General features: G+C 42.2%; 1 protein-coding gene across 1 annotated transcript in view; it reads right to left on the bottom strand.

Annotated features, from left to right (window-relative positions):
• Positions 1–23,947, bottom strand: part of kif26ba (kinesin family member 26Ba) — an 89,583-nt gene that overhangs the window by 8,342 nt on the left and 57,294 nt on the right. The window contains 21 exon segments of the mRNA XM_032516687.1: positions 517–731; positions 1,373–1,534; positions 1,882–2,114; positions 2,352–2,681; positions 2,683–3,296; positions 3,826–4,513; positions 4,911–5,218; positions 5,399–5,578; positions 6,173–6,297; positions 6,572–6,670; positions 6,797–7,052; positions 7,252–7,390; positions 8,397–8,573; positions 8,676–9,014; positions 9,455–9,626; positions 13,041–13,236; positions 13,828–14,014; positions 15,065–15,181; positions 15,371–15,516; positions 18,221–18,314; positions 20,469–20,684. Of these exon segments, the coding sequence (XP_032372578.1) occupies positions 517–731; positions 1,373–1,534; positions 1,882–2,114; positions 2,352–2,681; positions 2,683–3,296; positions 3,826–4,513; positions 4,911–5,218; positions 5,399–5,578; positions 6,173–6,297; positions 6,572–6,670; positions 6,797–7,052; positions 7,252–7,390; positions 8,397–8,573; positions 8,676–9,014; positions 9,455–9,626; positions 13,041–13,236; positions 13,828–14,014; positions 15,065–15,181; positions 15,371–15,516; positions 18,221–18,314; positions 20,469–20,684 (4,993 nt within the window).

Raw genomic sequence — 23,947 nt, 5'->3', positions numbered from 1 at the left:
GCTTTCTCTTTATACTGTACCAATGGATTCTCCTCCACAGAAGTATTTCTAGTTAATTCTATCAGTTCTAGCTTCCTTTCTTAGCTTTCTATTATTATTATTTTTTTTTAGCTTTAGCAGTCTTCTAATCACATTTTGTCAAAGCTTTCATCTCTTATAATATAAGAATAGTTTAGGTTCTTGAGAAGTGCAATCATTATTTCATGAATAACTAACCATGAGTGCAGTTCTCATTTGATTTTGTGGAGTTTGTGCTCTCACGGGGTGTTTGTAGGTTAATAACTTGCATGTATTATTTAGATAACACTCATAGATTTGTCATATTAAATTAAGGGATGCTGTAGCTCTACTGAGTAAGTAAGATTATGAATTTCCCCCCCTGTAAACAAGAGTAAGCCGGCCGCTTTAAATTTTTACATGCGTTTCTTGTGAGCCTTTATGATATCCCAAATTCAATTAAGTGAAAACATCGTTAAAGCAACATGAAGAAAATAGATTTAAAGGTTTGTTTGTGACCTGTGTTGCTCCTGCTCTTCTTGCTGCTCTTGGAGCTCCGTCTGGAGGAGGTGGTGGCTGAGCTGTGCTCACTAAGAGAGTCCTGAGCGGAGGAGGTGCTTCCTGTGTTCTCGCTGCTGTCTCTCAGCATGCTTTCATAGCCGCTGCTGCCTCCACTGTGGTAAAACAAGGCTGTCTTCCCCATGGCCGGGGGGAGCTCACCACTCAGTACGCTGCTGTTAGATGCAGAATGAAAACACAGTTATAGGTGAAATCATAAAATAAAATGTTTTAAGCAGCACCAAAAGTATTTTGTGAGTAATTTAAAGGTCCCATGGCATGAAAATTTCACTTGAGGTTTTTTAACATTAATATGTGTTCCCCCAGCCTACCTATGGTCCCCCAGTGGATAGAAACAGCGATAGGTGCATACCGAGCCCTGGGTATCCTGCTCTGCCTTTTGAGAAAATGAAAGCTCAGATGGGCCGATCTTCAATCTTGCCCCTTATGAGGTTATAAGGGGCAAGGTTACCTCCCCTTTCTCTGCTTTGCCCGCCCAGAGAATTTGGCACACCCATGAGAGAGATAAATCATGGCTTTCCAACAAGCAAAGTGGCAGTTGGTCAAGGCCACATCCCCAGCCTCCACCTTGCCCCCCCCTCTCTCCTCCTCAAAAGCTACAGACTCAGAAATGGCACGTCCTAAGAAAAGCTCATTGTGGGACTAGCTCTAGTGGCTGCAATTCTGCACCAAGGCTGAATTTTGGTAAAAGAGACTTCAGATATGGTATTGGGGGACTACTAAGGTCTATATAAAAAAAGCACCATGTCATGGGCCCTTTAAATTTTGACATTTCTCAATGAACTTAGGATTCAACCTGTTGTCACTAGCATGGCCACTGCTGCAGCGATGTGGTTTTCTGGGAGCTGTGATTTTGCTGTAAGGGGAGGGGAGTGTTTGGACCACTGCTGCCTTCTCCTCTCCCAGGACACCTCCACCAACACCACCACTTCCTGCTCCAGCTCCAGCTCCCCCTCCACTGAGAACATGAAAGTAGGATGAAAAAAAATGCTGAACCCAGTTACAGATTATTTTGACATTTTGCCTTTTTGGTTAATTGTTGACTGCAGAGAGCAAAGGGAATGGCGTCCCTTATTGCACCTTAGACATTCAGGATGTTGTCATGCCAGCTCTGTTATTGATGATATTCTTATTTTACACATGAATGGTGTCTAATGCATAGAAACTTGCACATCATTACATCATGTAATTAACTGAATTTATATAAAGTGCTTTATGAATCTCACGCCTGGTGTAATTTTCTATGTATAAGATTCCCTACTAAATGCTTGAAATGTAAAGGAACATCAAGTAAAACTGACTAACCTTGCCACTCCAACTCCTCTTTCCTCTGCTGGATCTGAGCCACTTCCCTGAGCATGACTCCTGGAACGAGAGCCTGCACTTCCCTGGAGGAGCTCTGAGATTCGACCGTTGACAGCCCGGAGAGGCAGCTTGGCAGCCAGGCTTCCCCCTCGACTGCGGCTCAAAGACTGTGTAGACCAGGATCCAGGGGAAGGTCCCTGCTGCTGCAGAGGGCTCTGGACTGAGCTCTGGGGCTGAGGAAACAGATAAATAGCTTAGGTGGATGGAAGAAGAGACGGAGGCCATGACCGCTTATTTGCTTTGAGTTATTGATGAATGGGATTCTTGTGTAAAGCTAAAAGTGCACAATGAGGAAGGTCTTGCAGTTGTTAAAACTGCGTGGTTCATGTAGTTTTTGTCTGATGAGCAGAGTCATAGTTTACAGTTGTTAAAATGGTTTTTATTTGCAGTAAAGAAATATTCCGTCCTACCTTTCCATTAGGAGGAAGGCTGGAGCTGCGGCTGGACGCTTGGCTTAAAGACTTGGTGGAGAAGCTGAGAGTCTTTGTGCTGGATGCAGACAGACTCCTGGCCTTAGGACTGCTGGTCATCAGCAGCTTACTGACTGCTGAGATCTTTGACTGGCCGTTGACTTTGGCTGGTGACTGTGGAGCGCAACTTGGACCAGGACTGGCACTGAAAGTGAAGCCGCTGGTGTTTCCAGTAGGAGAAGACACTGGTCCAGTACGGGTGAGGCTGCGCCCAGTACGAGGCATGGTGCTGTCCCCCTTCACTCCCTCCTCCTCCTCCTCCTCCTCCTCCTCCTCCTCCTCCTCTCAGGCTCCCCCCTCTCTCCAGAGAGAAGCAGTCATAGTGGTGTGAACCACTGTGGGAGCTGTGGGCTCGACCCAGAGAGTTGGTTCTGTTTGCAAGCTGTTCCAACTTGGCGCTGAAAAGTCTGCTACTGTCTATGCTTGAGCCTCGTTGTCTGATGAGCCCTGCATCATCTATTGAGCTGCCCAGTAATGAGACTCCATGGCTGGGTTGGTGGAGAGGGCTGGCTGCCCTGTTCCGCTGGTCGAGGCTTGACTTCCGTACCGGCGGCAGAGGTGGGATTCCCCCCTTCTTGTGGGAGAAAAAGCCCTGTTTTCCAGTTGATCCTCTGCGGTCAAGTGTGGCGCGGGGACTGCAGGGAGTTGAACTGGTGACGCCAAGATTACGGTACTCGTTTCCATTGTCCAAGCCGTCGTGGCGGTTGAGACGATGCCAGCCGCGGGGAAGACTGGCAGTACGGTGGATATCTGGGCTGTAGATACTAGTCAGACTTTCTCCATGGGCAACAACAGCAACCATCTCACAGCCATCCACCACTCTTTTAAAGGAATCTGGAGACGACACAACCTCACCACCTGAACTAGAGCTGCCATGATCCCCACCTGGTGATGGAAGAATAGCTGTTAAAAGGGAACATCAACTTAATTTTAAGAAGCCTGTAAATCTTTTACATTCCTTCATCATATTTTACGGTTTCTTTCCATCAGGCCTAGACTGGCCATCAGTCAGCTGATTGGCCTGAAAGTTCAGTATTTAAAAAACAACTATACGCTTCCCAAGGTGCGTCTATGTTTTGAAATAATGAAGAACAAAACTTGTAGACTCTCCTCTTACTCAGAGCTACCACAGCTCCATGATAATCAACAGAAGTCCAGTGAGCTCTGAGGAAAAGCCAGGTGCAAAACAAACACTATTCATTCTTGTAGCCTTAATTATGGAACTGCAGTTGACTAACTATTCACTGACAGATAATTGGCATTTGATAGGCATTATTTGTGTTTAATAATAAAACCAAGAGAAATTTTACAAAGCGGTTACAGTATATGCGGTCTGTTGTGAATATGTGGAGATTGGCCTAGCCTGACGTTTGATTCCCGACCTAAACAATTATCCCGGTCCGGCCCTCCTTACCGTCCTTGCAGAAGCTCCTGTGGTCTCCGGTCCCAGCTCCAGTCTGACTATTTGAATGCTCAACGTCCCTCTTCTCTGACTTTACTTCACATACAAGCTCCCTGGACCTTTCCTCCTCCATGCCACGCTTCAACCAGGGGTCTTCAAAGCTCATCTCACTTGAAATAGAAGCTAAAAGTGGTGCATTAAATTTGCCTGGGTCTTTCATTAAGCTGCTCTTGGTAGGCGAAGAGAAAAACGTTGGTTCCTGTATAACCATGGGTTTGACAGTCACACATGGGTGCACACTGATGGTGGTCTTGAAGGGGGAGAGGTTACTAGGTCCTTTGAGAATTTGGATGTTAGTTTTAGCCATGGATGGAGGCAGTTTCCTCAGCCTGTCTTTTGTTGGAGTTGCCTTATCACTCCCGTTTTCTGACAGCACCACCTGTCCTTCCAGACTCCCTCTTCTCGGGCTGCCACAGCTTTCACAACCACCCAGTCCCTCCACTCCAAACAAAAGGCTGTGGTTGGGTTCAGGTTCAGCCAGGGCCTCCCCTTGCTGGCTCAGGGACTGACTGAAGCTGTGGAGAGACTGGTCAGCTTCACTGCCCATGCTCAGATCACTCATCCAGGAGGAGATGGGTGAACCACAGTTAGACATTGTGGCTAAGGCTTCACCTTCTATCCGCAGCTTAGCCATGGCCACCTACAACAGGACACAATTCAATTGGGTACGGCATCTTCAAATCCCCAAAATAATGATTTATGTTTTACAAAAACTGTATACATTTGATTACTTGGAGATTGATAGGCTTATAGACCCAAATAATGGACTCATTGCATCCATCAGCCAATCAGACAATGCCAATGATGAGACAGAATTTCCCATCAGTGGCAGCCATGTTGGCCCCACAGCCCTATTCTGTGGCTTTTGGTAGGTATTGTTCAGTATTTGGTTCTTATGGTTAAAACCATATCAAATCCATATGTATGGTTAAAACCATATCAAATCCATATGTGTGAACATTAACTCTAGTTTAGGACACATATCCACATGCAAAATGATCGTAGTCGCTGTTCAAAGCAAAGTCAGTCACACTAACCTCTGCCATGGCAACAACATCTGTAACCCCTGAGGTTGTTGCAGGACCTGCAAGCATGTGATAATCCTCCACAGCTCCATCCTCAGCAGTACCGCAGACGGATTGAGAGCCCAAGGCAAAGGCAGAGATGGAGTAACAGTCGCTTTTAAAGCTAATGATGCTCGTAGGATGACAGGTAAGACCCTGAGTGTCCATTAGAGCTGTCACATCAAGGTCCTCATCGCCTCCAGAAGCCACAGTGTACACTAGTTCATCCTCCCCAAGTGAGAGGGATCCAACTGTTCCTACGGATACTGCTGGTCCTGAGGCTGCAAGTGGAGGAGAGCATGATAACCAAGTTACCACATTTGTGGAAACTTCGTTCATTTCCTAGCTGTTCAGATTTGTCTTCATAATTGTTCCTCTGTTTTTGCATATGACTCATATGACTTATTTGTCCATCTTACTCCCCTCCTTGTGTAAAATAGCAATGTTTTACTGCAACTCACCATCCCTGTGCGTGTCCAGGGGTATTGGGGGGACGTCATCGTCACACAGTGTCTCAGCTGATCCCAGGCTGGCAGACAGAGACTGAGTTGGCTCTCGGACTTGCGGGCTCATGCCCACTGGGGAGGTCCTGGACAATAGGGAACCTGTGGAGGATCGGCCGCTGTCTACAGCCAAACTGTCTGCAGAATCAAAAACACACATTGTAATTAATTTTGTTTTCCACTTGCACAATACAAGGAAATTGGCTTCACACTATGCCAATGCCAATTTGGAAACCCTGCTTATTTAACTAATAAATAGTGTTGTGCTCAGGCACTGTGTATGTGACTACAGTTTATATGTATGTAGACTCTATTATTGCCTTGTAAAAGTGACATAAAACAGCATCAGCTCAGTGGTAGAGCAGTCGCCTGCCAATCGGAAGGTTGGTAGTTCCATCCTTTGCCCTGCAGTCCCATGTCAAAGTGTCCTTGGACAATTCACCAATTGGAGTGTACATGTGTGAGTGTTTATCTGATGAGCAGGTGGCACCTTGTACGGCACAGTGTGTGAATAGTAAATGGTTCCTATACTATCTAAAAGCACTTTGAGTAGTTGTTAAGACTAGAAAAGTGCTATAATAAAACAGTCTCTTTACATTACAAGCAGGATTTAGATGCATTTATGGATGCCCAATAACAGACTGTTTATACATCATTAAGACTTAAGCAGTTCCAATAGTACTCACAGTACTCTAAAGCATATCCAAAGCATAAACATAGAAAGATGCATACTGTCTGAAGTCAAAGTATCTGTGGTCTGGTCTTGAGCCAGAGTGTGTGAGGACAGAGGGGGCGTTGCCGGCATCACGCCCTTCTGGGTGTACACTTTACACCGCTGGGACGGGGAGGACGGAGGCCTGAGGAGGGATACAAGGATCCAACATTATGGAGCCGGTCTTTGGTACAGCTGTCTTCTTACACATTTAGACTGTTCATTAGCCCATATGCAACTGCATTGGTGCTGCTTACGGTTTGATTTAGTAATAATAGAAACAACAGCAAGAAATTATTTTTGTGATAAAATTTAATATTAAGATTTTCTTTAGACATCTTTCAAATTTAGTTTTCATTATAACTAAAGTCCACAGGCAAAAGTATTGCCCACACGTACGGTATGTATGTGTACTTTACCTGTAATCTGAGGTTTTGGTCAGGCTGGCAATGCCGAGGCGCGGTGATCCTAACGGCCGTGCCTTCCCCTCAGTGTTACTGCCCACATTCAGACTCTCACTGAATGTTGAGAGAGACAATACAGGAGACATCTTGACAATTAAAGTTAAATGCTTTCCAAAGACTAATAACAACATCTGCAAAAAATTATTTACATAATTTATACACAACTCCACCTTTCCTCACCTGTCATGCAGGGAGCTCTTAGCCCTGTGCAGGGAGTTTGTTGTGATGCTGCTGCTTCCTGTAACACTTCTGGTACTAGTAACTATTGGGGAACCAGAAGTCTGTGCCAGGCTGTGGATTATGGTCCGGGCCAGCTCTGCCTCCTCCACCACTTCTTTGATGTCCTGCATCTGCTGGTCATTGGTCCTGTTCCTGGCTGCTGCTGCTTCTGCTGAAGAGGATAACTGCACTGCACTTCCTACAGTACATGCAGAGCCTGTGGGATGTTAAACAAAACAATGTTTTTCAAACCCCAAGCTAAAATAGGCCATGACTTTATGCTGAATTATCGAACTACAATTGTCACTCTAGTTTACGGAAGCTTTCAAAGGCAGTTCTTGGTCACAATGATTTAGGTCCTAAAAGTAAGTCTCTGGAATACAACATATGTGTAAAGCAATGTGTAATGAATTAACCTGTTTTTATTTCTGTATCCAACAGATCAGCAGAGCCAGGAGCAGAGGGAGCTGAGGTTGGGACAGCCGAGGACAGACATGGCTCTTGTTTGGCACCTTGTTTGCTCGCTGGAACCTCTTCAAAGGTGAACTTTGCCACCTGAACAAAGGTACAGAGTGATGGATGAAAAGGAGAAATGCTCCCTTCTTCGTTGGTTACCAACGAAGTGTTAAGGAAATGCTCTACTTCTGTCGCCTTTATTTTAAAATTAGAGCACACTGTTATCCAAGAGAACGTCAGTGGTGGTGGATGAGAATTAACAAGATCACTTGATCTGCTATCATCAACAAACAAACAGGTCCTGAAACAAATATTTTCAAAATAATAAGGTAATGTCTTTTCAAATGTGTTATTTTGTAACACAATTAAAAGCATCTGCTTATCGAAAGGGACAGAAAAATTGACACCATAAACAAAAGCTGTGACAGCAAGCAAAAGGTTGAGCAGATACAAACTAAAACAATTTTTCCATTTGAATAAAGGGTTAAACTTTACTTAAAGGTATCTACGGAAGAGTGCCGTGACACTGTCATAAACATTAAGTCATAAACATTTATGACACAACTATTCTTTTAGTAAGTGTCATTTGGTTTTGTCATGACAAGTTATAGTTATGTGTCATGACAGTGTCATGTGTTCATGACAGTGTTGTGTCACTCGTATGTAGATACCTTCAAGTAAAGTGTAACTGAATAAAGTGTTCAACACACCCTAGCTGTATTTCATGTCTCTTATTTGATAGCTCCTCGAAGTTGTTCTGTCCCTCCTCGGTGAAGGCCGTCTTACAGCTCTCATTTCTGCCCCGAGGAGGGATCATCGAGGAGCTATAGGCGAGGATACACAAGAGCTGTCTTTCCGGAAGCCGTGCAGCTGAAGGAGTTGCTAACTCTGCCCAAACAGCTGACGTATTCATGTGACGCTTCAGAGGAAAGGACGTCTCATCTCTCTAAAAGACATTTGCTCGTTACCTCTCTCCTTGCATGATTTCCTCGCATCTCTCCCATGCTTCCTCGGTAGGAGTGAGTAAGACACGAGGAAGGGAGGCAAGTGGAGGAGTTGGGGATGCAATTTAATATAACAAAAGACAACAGAAAACTCTCATCACCTCCTCACTGCCGTCAATGCAGTCCAGTCTCTCCTGCAGCTCAGCGAAGGTGTTGCACTTCAGGCACTCGGCTCCTTCCTCTGGGACAGGGGCCAAGGGCTGCCCAAGCAGTGACTGACAGGGCTGAGGCAGAGGTTGAGAGGGGCCACTGGGCTGGCCTTCTGGCTGAGACTGCACCTGTTCCAGCAGAAATCAAGGAGACGCAAGTTTCAATACAACAAACATTCTTCTGATTACTGCTGATTGTCTAAACTCTAAATGTAAATAGATTTAAATTACCTTGTTCTGGGCTCCAGCTGCCTGACTTTGACTTTGTGTTTGATGCTGTTCTGAAGTTTTACCTCGAAGCAAAGTGGGAATAATTGGCACAAAGTCTGGTGGTCCCTCATTGTCCGTCAGCTCTCTATCTGACACCGCCGCCCCGTTCGGGCCCACATAGATGACCGTGTCACATGACTGCTCGCTGCTCGAATATTCGTCAGGGTCACTGGACAGTCGCAGCAACGGAAGGTCAGAGTCAGTGCCACCGCGGTGATGGAAAGGTCGCAGATGGGTTGGGCGACGCATGCGTCCCTCCTCACAGGAGCTCTCTCCTCCAGATGAGCTGGACGTGTATTGCTAAGGAGGGATTAAGACAGACAAGGAGGAGGCAGAGTAGGTGGTGAGAGAGAAAATTCCCTTTTTAGATTGGCAGAGCGTGAAATATTATTTATTTTATGCCTTTTAATTGACAGTTTTCACTGGAGAGAGAGAAAAGGATGACATCCATACAGATCCTGGACATTAACCTTAGCCAAGTAACTTTAATTGAATTCAATTATTCCTATTTCTATTACAGACTGGCACAAGAACTCCAGAAATCATATCAATAGCAAGAGCGATGTCAAGATTATGAGCAGGACGTATGTTTCATTGTTAAGATTGACATGGACACTAATTAACAGTTACGTGTCCACCTGTTAAAGCATCTTATCAGTGACTTGAACTCAATGTACCTAAAGTTTTAGTTTCATAGGATCCCAATTTGAATGAAGTATTGAGGTTTCATCAAAACTCACCACTGTGACTTTAGTTTTCTTCTTTTTCATGCGGAGGACGCGGGAAGCAATCTGGATGGTGGAAAGGGTTTCTGAGAAATCTCTGGGTGAGGCAGAGATGTGAGCAATCATGGTGGTCCGGCAGTTCATGTTGCCTAGCGACTCCCTTAGCAACATGGTCAGCTTGCTGTCCCTAGTAACACACATACACCGAGATGTGAGCACTAAAGACGTTGGAAATGCACACAGTCACTCAAAGTTGTGACAAAACTGGTCGATTTTGTAACCGACCCCCACGCACATCTGACAAATAATTATTAATAGCTCGTCTCGGTTACAGTCTGCTCTAATGACTAAAACACTAGGCTAACAGATTCATTGGCTGTAAATGAAGCTACAATATTTAAAAGATAAAGTTAATAGTTGTTATTAATTATGCTAATTGATTAATGCTGTTTAAAGACATTAAATGTTGCTGTTCCAGGCTAATACTAGCACAATCTTAAAAGAAGCACTCCGGATATTATGTAGTCTAATATTGGGAGATGATCTATCTCCAAGAGAGATTATGCTCGCAGATGGGGGAGTAAAAGTAGGCTGTGTGTTTAAGAAAAGACTTTTCCTGGGTGGGTTACTGCAATCATTCATAGCTGTGTGCGTGTGTGTGCGTGCGCGTGCGTGCGGGCGTGCATGCTGAGGCCTGCAGGCTGGCAGTGAGTAAAGCTCCTTTGTGGCCCAATGCCTCACGCTGCTGTCCCCCTTTTATAAAAACACTGCCTACAGGCATGTCTCACACACGTATGTGTGCATTCACACGCGCACACACACACACACACACATACACACACACAAGTATGTATACACTCTGATCTTGACCTCCTCTTTCTCATAGATGCTCTACTCCTCTCTTCTTTCTCGTTTTGCTGCCTCAGGCTTCAGCAAACGCTCTTCTCTTTCCCTCCATTTATCTCTATAGCTATATCTCTTCCTGAGATTAATGTAGGTAAATTCATGACTCATGAAGTATTCATTTGCATGTTAATTCAAGTGCTGGAGACGTTGGATTAGATTTTACCTCCCATCTAGCGCTAGATTTATTACCTTTTTTTTACCAGGGAAAGCTGTGTGTAACATGATGCTCTCTATGATTAAAACTTGCCTATAATAAAAGCGTCATCTAAATTCCAAGATCACCGCTACAAGAAGCTAATATTAAGGAGCACGCTTGAAGAAGCAGGTTGTTCACTCACAGACTTTTACTTATATATGACTGAGCTAATAAATGAAGACAATCTAAACTTTCCTGGAGTTTGCTGGAATGTCGATTCTTATGTTGCTAATTAAGAATTGCAATGGTTAGCTGGTATATTGGAGTGTAGTAGAACAACTGACTGTGTCCCTGGAGTTGCTTGCATGACAAAGAGACTCCAGACGGCATAGGAGATGGGTTTCAATGGTAAAATTTAGGGAGCTGTAGACGGAAGGGGGACTTTGTCAGACAGAGAAATACAGCAAGCCAGATGGAAGTGGTCTGATTTTGGACAGGGAGCTGTAGAGAGTCCCTGATGAGAAAGGTTAGGGAATGTGAGATGAGCCTTTAAATCTGCATGAGCATGTTGTGGCTGAAACGTTGTCTGTCTGCCATCACACTGAGATGCTTGGATTCATGTCTGGGCTAGAGCCAATGTGTTGATTTTGTGGTAACAGAGAACTGTCTGCCCTTTTTTCTTGAACTGGAAAGCTACAAACACATGACAATGTCTACTGATCAACTGGCACCAGTTACCTAGCAACAGTACTGGAGCAAGAGTGGGATTATAAGAACAGGATGGGACCCTATCCCAGAAGTAATGAAGCAGTGAGAGACACTGTGATGAAGTTAATGGAGCAGAAATCTTGAAATCAAACTGGATTTAAGCCCCTTTTTGGTTTCAGTTGGTCGGTCCATCTCTTTAGTCCAGACTGAAATATCTCAACTATCAGATGGATCGCCATTTAAACCTGTACATTCATGATCTCCGGATGATGAAACATAATGACTTTGGTGATCCTGAGACTTTTTCCCTAGCGCTACCATGAGGTTGACATTTTTGGTTTCTTGTGAAATTTATTGGATTGCCATTGGTTCAGACATCCATGATGCCCCAATGGTGAATCCTAATGACACTGGTGATCCCTTGACTTTCCCTTAGCACCACTAGCACATGAAAAAGAAAAAATAATTTGACCTATCCAGTGAAATATCTTAACATATACAGTACAAGATGATTTGCACAAATTTTGCACGCCTACATTTTGAATATTCATGTTCCCAGTAGGATGAATTGTCATAACAATGGAACTGAAGAAGTGAAAATTTCACATTGTTGAATAGTTTCTTTATGACCAAATACCTGCAAGTTCCCATAAGCCTCAGCTGTACTTTCTAAATAGAGCTAATTTGATAACTTTAGCATGCTAACATGCTAAAATTGGATAATTAACAATGTAAATATTATCTTCTTATTATCGTCTTACCTACTTAACAGTCATTGCTACAATGTTTAGATGTGGATGTTTGCATTTTTAGCATTTAGCTCAAAGCACCACTGTGCTTACTTAAGTCAAGCCTCACAGAGCTGCTAGCGTTGCTGTAGTCTCTGGTCTTGTTTTTTTAGGAGGTAATTAGTAGTTTACTTTTTACCTCGGTTTGTTCAAATGCTAGCTATTTTAAAATTAGTGTACTGTATGACGACACTAACTCATTCTCTCATATTCCAAGGAAGAAGATAATTCAGCAAATGGCTACCAGCTGCTCAAAAATACAACATTTTCATTAAATAGTCTTATTATGTATATAGTGTTCCCCAGCAGTACCAAACTCCACCTATTTCCACATCCATGTTAGCTTGTGCTCCATAGCCTTGTTCAGTCATTTGTGATTCTGTGGTGACCGTTGTGTTCATCCTTGGTCGAGAGAAGTGGCAGTAACAAGGCATACACTGCTCAACCAGACTAAATCCCCTAACAATCTGACAACAGTCTGAGTTAACAGTGCCAAACCAGACTCAGTGTAGCTTTGCTTGCAGCTTCAGTGTTGGGTAGCAGGTTGTTTTGCAATGTAAATGCAAAAGTTGGTGATTAAAAAAACAGCAGGAAGCACAGGGCTAAAAAGCGCTTAAGGACTGTGGAAGAGGAAGGAGGAAGGAGGGAAGAAAAGAGGAATTTAATGGAGGTAAAAGGTAAAATGAGGACATGTACAGTTCACTCCTCTATCTATCCTCTATTTTGCGCTCATTGCCAGTCAGTTAACCAACAAAATGAATATGATGAATATGTAACAGCAGCTGTTGTTCATAACAATAAGTCTCCAAAACTTGAAGCAACTTGAAATCTTGTCTGCTTTTCTCTCTTCCTCTCCTACTGCTCCAAAACATCCTGCTTTCCTCCTTATTTTATCCTTTAATGCTTTTTCTCTGAAGTTGTTAACTGGGCCTCTTGGATCCTCTTCTTTGTTTCTACCTCAATTTCTTCTCCTTACTTCATTCAAAGCCTCTTAGCTCATTTCCTTACTGCTCTCGTCTTCTACTCTCCTCACACACACTTCCACGTGCACACATTAGCTTACTTGTATGGGATGTGCTTGCTCCCGTTGACCAGGGCCAGGATCACGTTGCCGAGGGCGGATAGGGAAAGGCACAGAGGGGCCGAACTTGGCGAAGAGTTCTCTTTGCTTTTGCCCCCTGCTACTCCTCCTCCTCCAAGTACTTTGACATCACAGCTACCCAGGTCTAGCAGGTGGAGGCGACTGCGACCCCCTGACACTAGCAAAGTGAGAAATATTTGATAGACAGATCAGTCTGGATTTATGCACACACACAAACACACACACACACACACACACCACACACACACACACACACACACAAAACACACACACACACCACACACACACACCCCACACACAGTACACACAAAACATTTCTGCCTCATTCTCTCAAATATGCATGCATTAGAAACAAAAGTAATTACGAGCACTGAAATAGTTATTATCAGTGATATTTTGATCAGACATTTGTCACAGTCTCTATTGGTTAAATGCACAAAGAAACTACTCCTGCATTTTTTCTTGATGTAGACGTGAGTGGATGTGTGAATTAATCTAACAAAACATCTATATAAGAATCATGCAGTCTGTGACAGGTATGTGTACCAACCTGTCAAGAATTCTGATGCTTAATCCATAGTAAATACATTTATCTGTCTATCATTGTTGTGATATACTCACAATATTTCAATAGTAAACTGCATGTTTGTGGCTGCTTTTATTCTAATATGAACGTGTAGTATCTGCAGCAGTGTAAGTAGCGGCTTGTTGTTAAGTATTAATAATTATTAGAACAGACAGTACTTACTCCCTCCTTTGCCTGTTTTTTCCATTCGATACTGGTATATGTGTAACGTAAACAGCATGTGTGAGTTTCTGTGTTCTTCTTCGGTGGTGTTAGTGCGTTGACTACTGTGGCGAGCTGCTATGGCTGCATCCAGAAACCAGGCTGCCTTCTCTGGGGTCGGAGCACGCAGTTCAGACTGGTTCTGGAGCTGAAAAATGTGTGGGAGGAGAAAAAAATGTATGAAGTTAAAGAAGAATCAAGAGCCAGACAAGAGGGAATGTACCATTTAATCTTAGCCGAGACTCGGATAACCTACCAAGAAGTTTCCAATCACTGTTAATACTGTGTAATATAAGGATTCTTCAAGTAATAGGGATATTCAAATTAAAGTATTTTGCCTGCAGGTATTGGAGACAGAGATAGAGGGAAACAGAGAGAGAGAGAGAGAGAGAGAGAGAGAGTGTGTGTGTGTGTGTTTTACTGCAGGATATCATTACTGATGAGATTACGTCAGATTAGTTAAGGATTACACAGATGTTTTTGTATCAGACTCTTTAATCCTATGAACATAGAACTGCAGCCATACACACACAAGTACACCCTGTCACAGTTGATTTTTGACACTCTTCAACATACTGTACACTCTATCCAGACTGCCATGTAGTTACTACATTAAAATGAAAGATAAAAAATAATGGTGATAAGATTTAGTGTCATAAGTAGCCTTTTGTTGTCTGAAACACGCTCATTAAAGTAGATTGATTCTAGGAAATTCAAAAATGTCCCTGTCTTAAACAAAAAGCTTTTATGTAAAAAGACAAAAATATTTTTTTCTTTGTACTTATTTATCCTTTTTTGTTTGTGTGGTCAGGTCTTGCCCCTGACAGTGTTTTTCTTTGATTCTGACTTAATCAGTCAGAAGCTCTAACCCAATTTAAAGTAAAACAGCTATTTTTGAACCTGGTATTTTAAATGATGCCTGGTTTATTTTGGAAGTAAAGGGACTCTAATAGCCAATACTAAATCTATCATTATCAACCTGCTGCGTCAGTGTGTGCATAAGCAAGCTTGCACATCTTACCGTTGCTTAGACAACAAAAGAAACTGCCTGAGGCTAAAGAAACAAAGGTAAAGCATATTGATACAAGGCTGTTCATATACACATTCGCAGGATTTAATCTACAGCAGCCACATTACATCAACAAATGCTACACAATGTGTGCACGTGTTAGTGCATGTGTATGTTTGTGTCTTCTACCTGCATGCCACAGATGGGGTCCTCGCACAGGTAGACTCCAGGTGACTGTCCATCCTGTAAGCTGCCTGTCGATACTTCAGACAGCAAGTCCTTAAGGTTCTCCTCTTTTCCCCAAACCTGCACACACAAACACACACACACACACAGTTGTTACAAATATGAGTTATTATAGCGAACTGATGTTAGATACAACACTGCCAGCACTACAGCTACTGCCATTACCACTTAGAAACTGCTGGTAGCCTCCTTTCCCAAAGGTATGTATAAGTAATCACTTCCAATTGAGGTCTTGCCGGTAACACTGACCTCAACTGCAGAGACGCGAACAGAGAAGCGTGCTCCTGTTTTTTCCTTCCTCTCATTGATCAGCTTAAACAACCAGGAGATGGCACAGGGGATTATACCCAGGGTCTGGAGAGAGTCATCACGGCCAATCATGGTGTAGGATTTACCTGGAAGAGACAGACAACAAGACAAATAGGGGAACAGAAAAATATGTCAAAAAGAACATCATCAAAAAAGAATCCCAAGGAAAAAGTGCCTTTGCATGAATAGATGTGCGTGTTTGTGTGTTTTGTGTGTTTGCGTGTTTGAGTGAGTGAGTGAGTGAGAGAATTGTGTGTGTTTGAATGCCTGAACAATCATGTGCACCCAGAGCCTCCAGATCGGTCCCTTTGAGCCACAAGATGATGATTACCCTCGCCCACACACACACTGTCACACCTGCTCTGGCTGTCAGGAGTGGGAGATCAAACACACACTTAAACAAAGCCATATGTCACACATAACAATCACACCAACACAAAAAAACATTTGCAAAAAAACGAGGACATCAAAAGCCTAACTAGTGTGATGCAGGGTAGATAAATGTGTTCAGCTTTGTTCAGAGATAGCATGGAGGGGCGGTTGTCAGCTACACTGTAATTTTACATTGTTTTCCCTCAGTGTTTCCTGAAACATCTAGACTTACTGTCAAAACAAAGATGCATTTCATGATTTGTCACAAAAACTTGTTTAAAGCCGCGTGTGTGTGTGTGTGCGTGCTTGCGTGCATGCACGTCTGTGTAGTTGAGTAGTGGTCACTAAGACTAGAAACGCATTAAAATGCAGTCCATTTACCATATCATCAGTTCTAAGACATGCACACATAAGCGTACACAGACAAAGATTATCATTCCAAAGCCAATAATCCAATAAGCAATACTATAATCCATCAGACATGACTCAAAGCAAGAGGATTCAATTACATTCCTTTACCCATTTATTTCAGTATCAGTATCCTTTTCCCCTTTTTAATGAAATCCTGCTTTGTCTTTGTGAAAGTGTGCATGTGTGTGTTCGCGAATAGACTTGCGTCTGACTACCCATGTCTACAGCCAAGGGCCACAGGGCCGAAGATAAAAGCTCGTTATGTTACTATCCCCATTTTAATTAGGAAAAAGGTAATGCTGTAATAATGCAGCCTCATTAAGATCCATGGCCTTAGGGGAGCTATTTAACAAAGAATTATCTCTGTTTAAACTGTAACCAGCAATGTCAGAGCCACTCCACAGCATTAATATACAGTAAAATTGTTTAAAAGAGCAAACTCATTTTTGATGGATCATATAAAAGCCCTTGAAGTATTAAAGCCAGAAAAGTGTTGTCATTTAACAAAACCAAACACTGACAATAAGAAGTCTGTTTTAGGGGCATGTTGGGCATATTGGTTCTCATAGTCGTATTATACACTATGAATCATCATCATAAATCATGACAATCATTTTCATGTGTCAATATTTGAAAGCTGAATAATAAACATGTTGAGATGCAAAACATTGATCTAGACCGGCTGTCTTATGTGTACACTGTGTTGGATTAGAGTCTTGAGAGATCTGTGGTGATTATATGTGCATCTGTTTGTTTGATCTGTCCTATACTGTACATGGCCCTTTTTGAGAAAGAAGTGGGCAGGTTCTGCTCTCTGCCTACTCTTTAGCATTCTTGTTTGAAAATGTGTTGACTGAAAGAAACATAAATCCTGATTTAAAGGAGAATCCCTATTTAGAACAACTTAGGTTTTACTTTCATATCTGGCAATCTTTCTCATTCCGAGACTTTCCATGCTTGCTGCAGTTGTGTGCACTCATCGTTTTCTTGGGCAATGAGGGTTTGTTATGGACATCACAGGTGTGTATTATGCCTTTTTATCAGAGAGTGTACCAAAACCCCAGGAGCAGTGCTGGGCTGTGAGGCGATTTTGGGGTAGTGGCTGCATTTGGTATAGCAGTATCACATGACAAAAACAACCTGTGATTTTCTGACTGATTTACCAGTTGATTTCTTTAATATGACTCCTTCAGTTACAATGGATGTAGTATTGCGACCATGGCAACAGAGCACTTTGTTGTAGTGACTTTGCCATGTTCCCATTCTTAGCAATTATAACCGATGGTAATGACATCAAAATTACAAAAATAAGACCCAGGTTGTAAATTACCAAAACTGCTACATAGCATATACACTATAACTACTATACAATATATAAATAAATACTTTTAATGAACATATTGGACTTTGCATTTTTTTTTTTTACATAGAACTTTATCACGGTTTGTTCCAGCGTGCTCTGCTGAACTGCAGCATTTAAACTCCCTGCTTTTGTCCTCTGCCAATAGTTCAAGGGGTCTTAGAAACTCTGTATGAAGATCACAAGCCAAGAAGGGTAATGCTGATCGCATGTACAGGGATAAACACAACAGGGGCTGACCCTGTGTGTGTGTGTGTGTGTGTGGTGTGTGTGTGTGTGTGTGTGTGTGTGTGTGTGGTGTGTGTGTGTGTGGTGTGTGTGTGTGTGTGGTGTGTGTGTGTGTGTGTGTGTGTGTGTTCATACTGCAGTGTGCAGGAAGCGATCCTGACCCTTTTTTAGACAGCTTCTCTAAAAACCATCTTCAGAAAGATTAGACATAGAGAAAAGAATACAGAAACACAGACAGAGCAGACTGAGAATGCTCTCAGCATCGGCAGACACTAATCCCCTTCTTTCTCTCTCTGATAGATGAGAGCCAGTGAGAGACAGCCAAAGACACACTAATGGTCAGGCACACACACTAAAGATGACTCACAAGCCACACATACTCTGATTTTGTAGTCTGCGTTCATGTGTGTGTGAGTTACCTAGCTTGGAGTGTCCAAAGCAAAAGACACAGCCATCTGCTCCGTTCACCACTGACTGAATCACCTCAGCAACTGTTCCTGCGCACACCTCCGCCTAGCAACAGGCAAATACAGAGAGATGGAGGAGGGTCAAGAACAGCATAAATATCTAAACCTATAGATAAATATGGTTTGTTAGAGCACTGTTTAATGGATATATTTGTGGTAGCCATAACATTTGAGTGAGATGAAAAAAACAAGTACTGTAGATGATGGGTGTGTTTGTCATTAGTGTCGTTGTTCTAGCATTTAGAATTAACACTAAGTCAGCAGAATGGGAAAGCATCATATTAGTAAGAGTTTGACGAATTTGTGCTTTATTCCAAGATACAACTTAGTCCTATTGCTGTTACAATTAAGCCAACAAAAATAACTATGTTTTATTACATATTAGAATAAGTTAGTCAACTAAGGAAACCAAATACATACAAACTGTGTTTAGCTCCTTTTATATTTTTAATTGACTCTATCAGTTTGAAAGTTATCTTAGCACTAAGACTGGAAGCAGGGGGAAACATCTTCACTAACCTCTTCAACTCCTCAACGTCCCTTGAAACTGTCCCCTCTGCCTTCAAAACTCCCGCTGTCACCCCCATCCTTTAAAAACCTGGTCCTCCCTCAACAATTATCACCCAATATCCAACCTCCCCTTTCTGTCTAAAACCCTAGAACGTACAATCGCTTCTACAAACCCATCTTCATACCAATAACCAATTCTAACCTCTCCAATCTGGTGTTCGCTCCCACCACAGCACTGAAACTGCTCTCCTCAAAGTCCTCAACAACCTCCTAACCTCTGTTGACACCGGTGTTCCTCTTTGACCTGAGTGCAGCCTTTGATACCATGAGCCATAACATCCTGCTCACCAGACTCAAAGACCTCGGTATCCAAGGTACTGCACTCAGCTGGCTCAGCTCCTACGATTCCAACAGATCCCACTTCATCTATCTCCATAACCACATCTCTGCCACAGTCACAATCACTCACGGTGTTCCCCAAGGCACCGTACTCGGTCCCCTCCCCTTCATCATCTACATCCTCCCCCTCGGTCAGACACTCCACCACTTCAACCTGGACTTCCATTGCTACGCCGACAACACCCAGGTCTACCTCAGCACCAAGTCCTGCCACATTCCTCCCCTCTCCCACATCAACTCCGGTTTGTCAGCTGTTAAACATGGATGCAACATATCTTCCTCAAACTCAACAGCGACAAAAACAGAATTCCTTCTCATAGGCTCCAAATTCCCCCTCAGCAAAATTAAACTGTCACCATCGATGGCCCCATTGTCTCCCCATCTCCCCAGACCCTCAACCTTGGCATGATCTTTGACTCCACCCTCTCCCTTGAGCCCCACATCCATCCTGTCATTAAAACCCGCAACATTGCCAAACTCAGACCCTCTCTCACTCCCCCCGCTGCTGAAAGACTCATTCACTTCTTCATCTCCTCTCGACTGGACTACTGCAACTCACTTCTCTTTGGCATCAGCTCTACCAACATCAACCAACCCCAACTGGTCCAGAACGCAGCCGCACGCCTTATCACCCGCTTAAAATCCTGGCAACACATCACTCCAGTCCTAAAACAACTCCACTGGCTCCCCATCTCCCACCGGATCACCTACCTGGTCCTCAAATACAAAGCCCTCCACCATCTGGCCTCCTCATACCTCACTGACCTCCTCTCCCCCTACCAACCTTCACAGTCCCTCAGATCCACCTCAGCCCATCTCCTCTGCATCCCAGCTCCCAGGCTCTGGAACCCGCTCCCCCAAGAGATCCGCAACTCAGAGTTCCTCACCATCTTCCAGTCCCGCCTCAAGACCCATCTCTTCACCTCTGCCTATCCATAGCCCCACGCCCCCCTCCCTTCTCATCTGTGCATGAATCTAGTTTTGTTTTGCTTTGTTTTGTTTTATTTAGTTGTCCAATGTTGTTATTATCTTCATACCCTTTTAAGCAGCTTTGAGTTTGTGAAAAACGCTAAATAACTTCAATTTATTATTATTATTATCATTATTAAACATCTGATAGCCTGGTTATTTCCATTGTTCAAAAATACACCTTATCCAGTCACTAGAATATCAATCTGTCTGTATCTGTAATTATTTTAATAGAACACTGTCTTACAGTGTAATGTAAAAGGTTTTGTTTAAAATCACATCCAAGTCTTTTGTTTTATAAGCTCACAACCTTTTATCTTACCTGTGATGCATCAGGAGGGAACGCAGCATCAAAGGTGAACATTTTTGGAGGGACCTGATTGGCTCCTGCCTTTTTTGGGGGGGCAGTGCTTGGTGTCTGATTGGCCGAGGGTTCCATTATGGTGATTTGTTTCTTTCTGGGATCCACTTTTAGGAAGGAACTTGACTCTGCGGCATCCGACTGAGACGCTGGGCACACACGCACCATCACTTTCACCTGAGGGTAAGACACAGAAAACACATATTCAGATGCTATTGAACAACATTATAATAAAATACGACAAAGACACCTGCAACGTTATCCTTCACAAAAACCCAATACAGATGGAGAAGTTCAAGAAAAAAAATTCCAAATTGAAGGAATCAGACAATCTTCACTGTAGCACTGGGTTTGTAATTTTTTTTCAAAATAACATTATTTCGGATAATTTACAAACCACTTAAAGAAGACTGTAATCAAAAGGCAGGCAGGGTGGGTTTTTCACATGGGTTTTTCACATTACAGTTTTCTACCACCCCTTCACATACATTTTAAATTTCTTCAATGTGATTTGTATTCATGTGTGTAAAACAAATTGGTAAGTAATAGCGCTAACTTAGTGTTAAAAGTTGCAGCTAGCTAATTACTTTTTTAAAACCTTGTTGATGCCTTTGCAGTTCCACATACAGTATATATATACTGTATGTATGAGTTACTCTTACTGTATAATGTGGCTCTCATTTCAGCCATGTTGACATCACTGCTTAATCTTAACCACTTACACTTTCTGTTTTTTTTCTATGGAAAACTTTGAACAGATTTGATCATTCTGAGGGTTTGTAGTTTAAAGGCATCAGAACTCATCTGTGCCTTAGCTGAGACAAAAGACTCCCAAAGACATTTAGCTGTTTAGCTCTTTTAAGACTTACTATGCTCTCACATCACCTTTTTCAACCTAAGTGCTTCTTCTACCTTCCCCTCCTTTATATGTCACTCTTTCCTTATCTCTTTTCCCTCTATCCTAAATCCCTTCCCTTTTCTATCCTCAGCCTTCCTGTCTACCTTCAGCTCACTGCCACATATCAAAAGCCTGAAGTGCAGGAATCCTATTTTAGCTTTCTCTTCTCCTCTTACTCCCACTCCTGTCATAAACTGTTAGCAGGCACAATTTACCACCTGACAGATGCTGTTGTTTTCTTTGATATCAGAGCAAGCAAAATGCTGCGTCATCAAATCTGAGAGAGTTCCAGAACATCTTACCACATAAACAGAAATTTCTCTGTTAGTTCAAGATGTTTTAAAGTTTGAACTAGCAGTCTATTATTGCTCTCTTGCTCCTCCTTTTGGCTCATCTGGGTGAATTAGTCTTTGTCTCTTTTATTCTTTTGATCCCTCACTGTCTATATCACTCTCTGTTCTGACCGTCTGCTTTAATCTCTCTGTTTGTCACAAAATCTTTCTTCCTGCTAAATGCTATATGATTATCCAGAAGATTTATCCCAGATTTTCCCTTCTGACAATTGGGAGAGAGGCTTAGTTAAAACAGATGAATGGTGCAGAGTTTCAGGTCCAATGAGAGCTTTATAGATTCGGTCTTAACCACACCAACTGTCTCAGAGACTGATCTTCAAATATATTTGATATTTACACTGTGACGTTGGATGAATTCTGATATTTGGGGATAGGGATAAAGTATCTAAATCGGTTCACCTTCAAGAATTATACTTTACTGTACTTTAGTGATGGTGGTCTAGATTGTTTTGGCATTCTGTCACCCTTCCAGTGTTGGGCAGTAACGCATTACTTAGTAACGCATAAATCCTTCAAATCCTTTCTAAATACAAAAGATGTGATGTTTGGTAGTGAATGTTAATGGAACTACTTAAACTAATTTGATTACTTTCTCAATGAGTAATGTGTAATGAGTAATTGACTATAGTTTTTGAGTAACTCTCCCAACACTGCTTTTTTCAAACATCAACAATAGAAAGCTTTTAGAAAACAACTAATGTGCATGTTTCATTACTGTAGTCTTTCAAACATTGGATCTTGCAATAATGTCAAGGAACAGACGCTAGACCTCTAGACCCCAAAAGGATAAGTGTGACCTAGAAAATCATAGGATGGATGAATAGTAGTGTAATGGTATTCAAGTATTGTATCTCCGCAGCAGTCAAAATCCTGACATAGATTGAGAATACACAGGATACTCTGGGCAATATATCAGTATTACATCGATATTGTGACATGAGACTAGACATCGTCTTAGATTTTGGAAATCGTAATATTGTAAAATGGCATAAGTGTTGTCTTTTCCTGGTTGTAAAGGCTGCATTGCAGTAAAGTTATGTCATTTCTGTATTTACCAGACTGTTGTAACTGTTCTATTATTTAACCACTTAGTCATTATATCCACATTACTGATGATTTTTACCAAAATTTCATTGTGTAAATATTTTGGGAAGGCACCAATATTAAACAATATCATATCTTTCGGCTTATTGTTACTTTATTCAATGTCTGCTAACTCGGCCTTACCTCACAGTGTACTATGATAAACAAAATAAAAAACATATTACATTTATTTCTGATCTTATTTTACCATGTGGGCTCGGAGGTGCAGGGCAGATGAAAAGAGACTACAGTGTTTATGTGGCTCCTAGGAGGGAAGGAGAGAGAGATCTTTTATCTGTTTGTGCTTGTTAGTGTGATTCTACACTAACTGTGCTTCCCGTTAAACACCACCATGGGATTACGAATCACACAGTAATCCCAAAACACTTCAATCCCCACTGCACTCTGAGATAGAGCATTCACAGAATAAAAGGAAGACTGTTAGTGAGTTAAGCCATACATTAATTTACAGACCCATTAGCCGTGAACAGGGACGTGATCATTAATAAAACTGGGTAAAACAATGAACACAAGCCAGTGACAATAAAGAACACTTATGAAACATATTCAAATATTAATTTTTAAACTGTCAAATGTTGGCAAATGTACAGCATAGTACATTCATGTTTGAGCTTGCATTGTCAATTAATTAACCTCCACCGCATTACTGAGCTGCTAGATAAAATCAATAACATAAAAGCACTTTTCTAAAAAAGATGAAAATTGGTACACAGTGTCAGATATAAATTATTTAATGGTCCAGGAGCAAAGAGACCAAGGCAACCAGAATAAGGTCATGTTATACTTAACAAAGTCACTTAGAATCATAAGTGTTTTATAAAAATGAAAGCATAAAAGCCTGCTGGTAACTAATATACTGCCATGTAAAAAAAGCACAAAGGCAATGACATTCTAATAGCTCTTACTATGTAGCTGTTTATATGCACATTTTTCTGTCACACACACACACACACACACACACACACACACACACACACACGAACACACACACACACACACACACACACACACACACACACACACACCAACAACCACACACACACACACACAAAAACACACACATTAACAGGCTTTCCTTTGGTTGC

The sequence above is a fragment of the Etheostoma spectabile genome, chromosome 1 (genome assembly GCF_008692095.1).
Source record: "Etheostoma spectabile isolate EspeVRDwgs_2016 chromosome 1, UIUC_Espe_1.0, whole genome shotgun sequence".
Lineage (NCBI taxonomy): Eukaryota > Metazoa > Chordata > Actinopteri > Perciformes > Percidae > Etheostoma > Etheostoma spectabile.
Note: the sequence above shows the minus strand (reverse complement) of the source record. Positions and strands in the feature narration are given on the sequence as shown.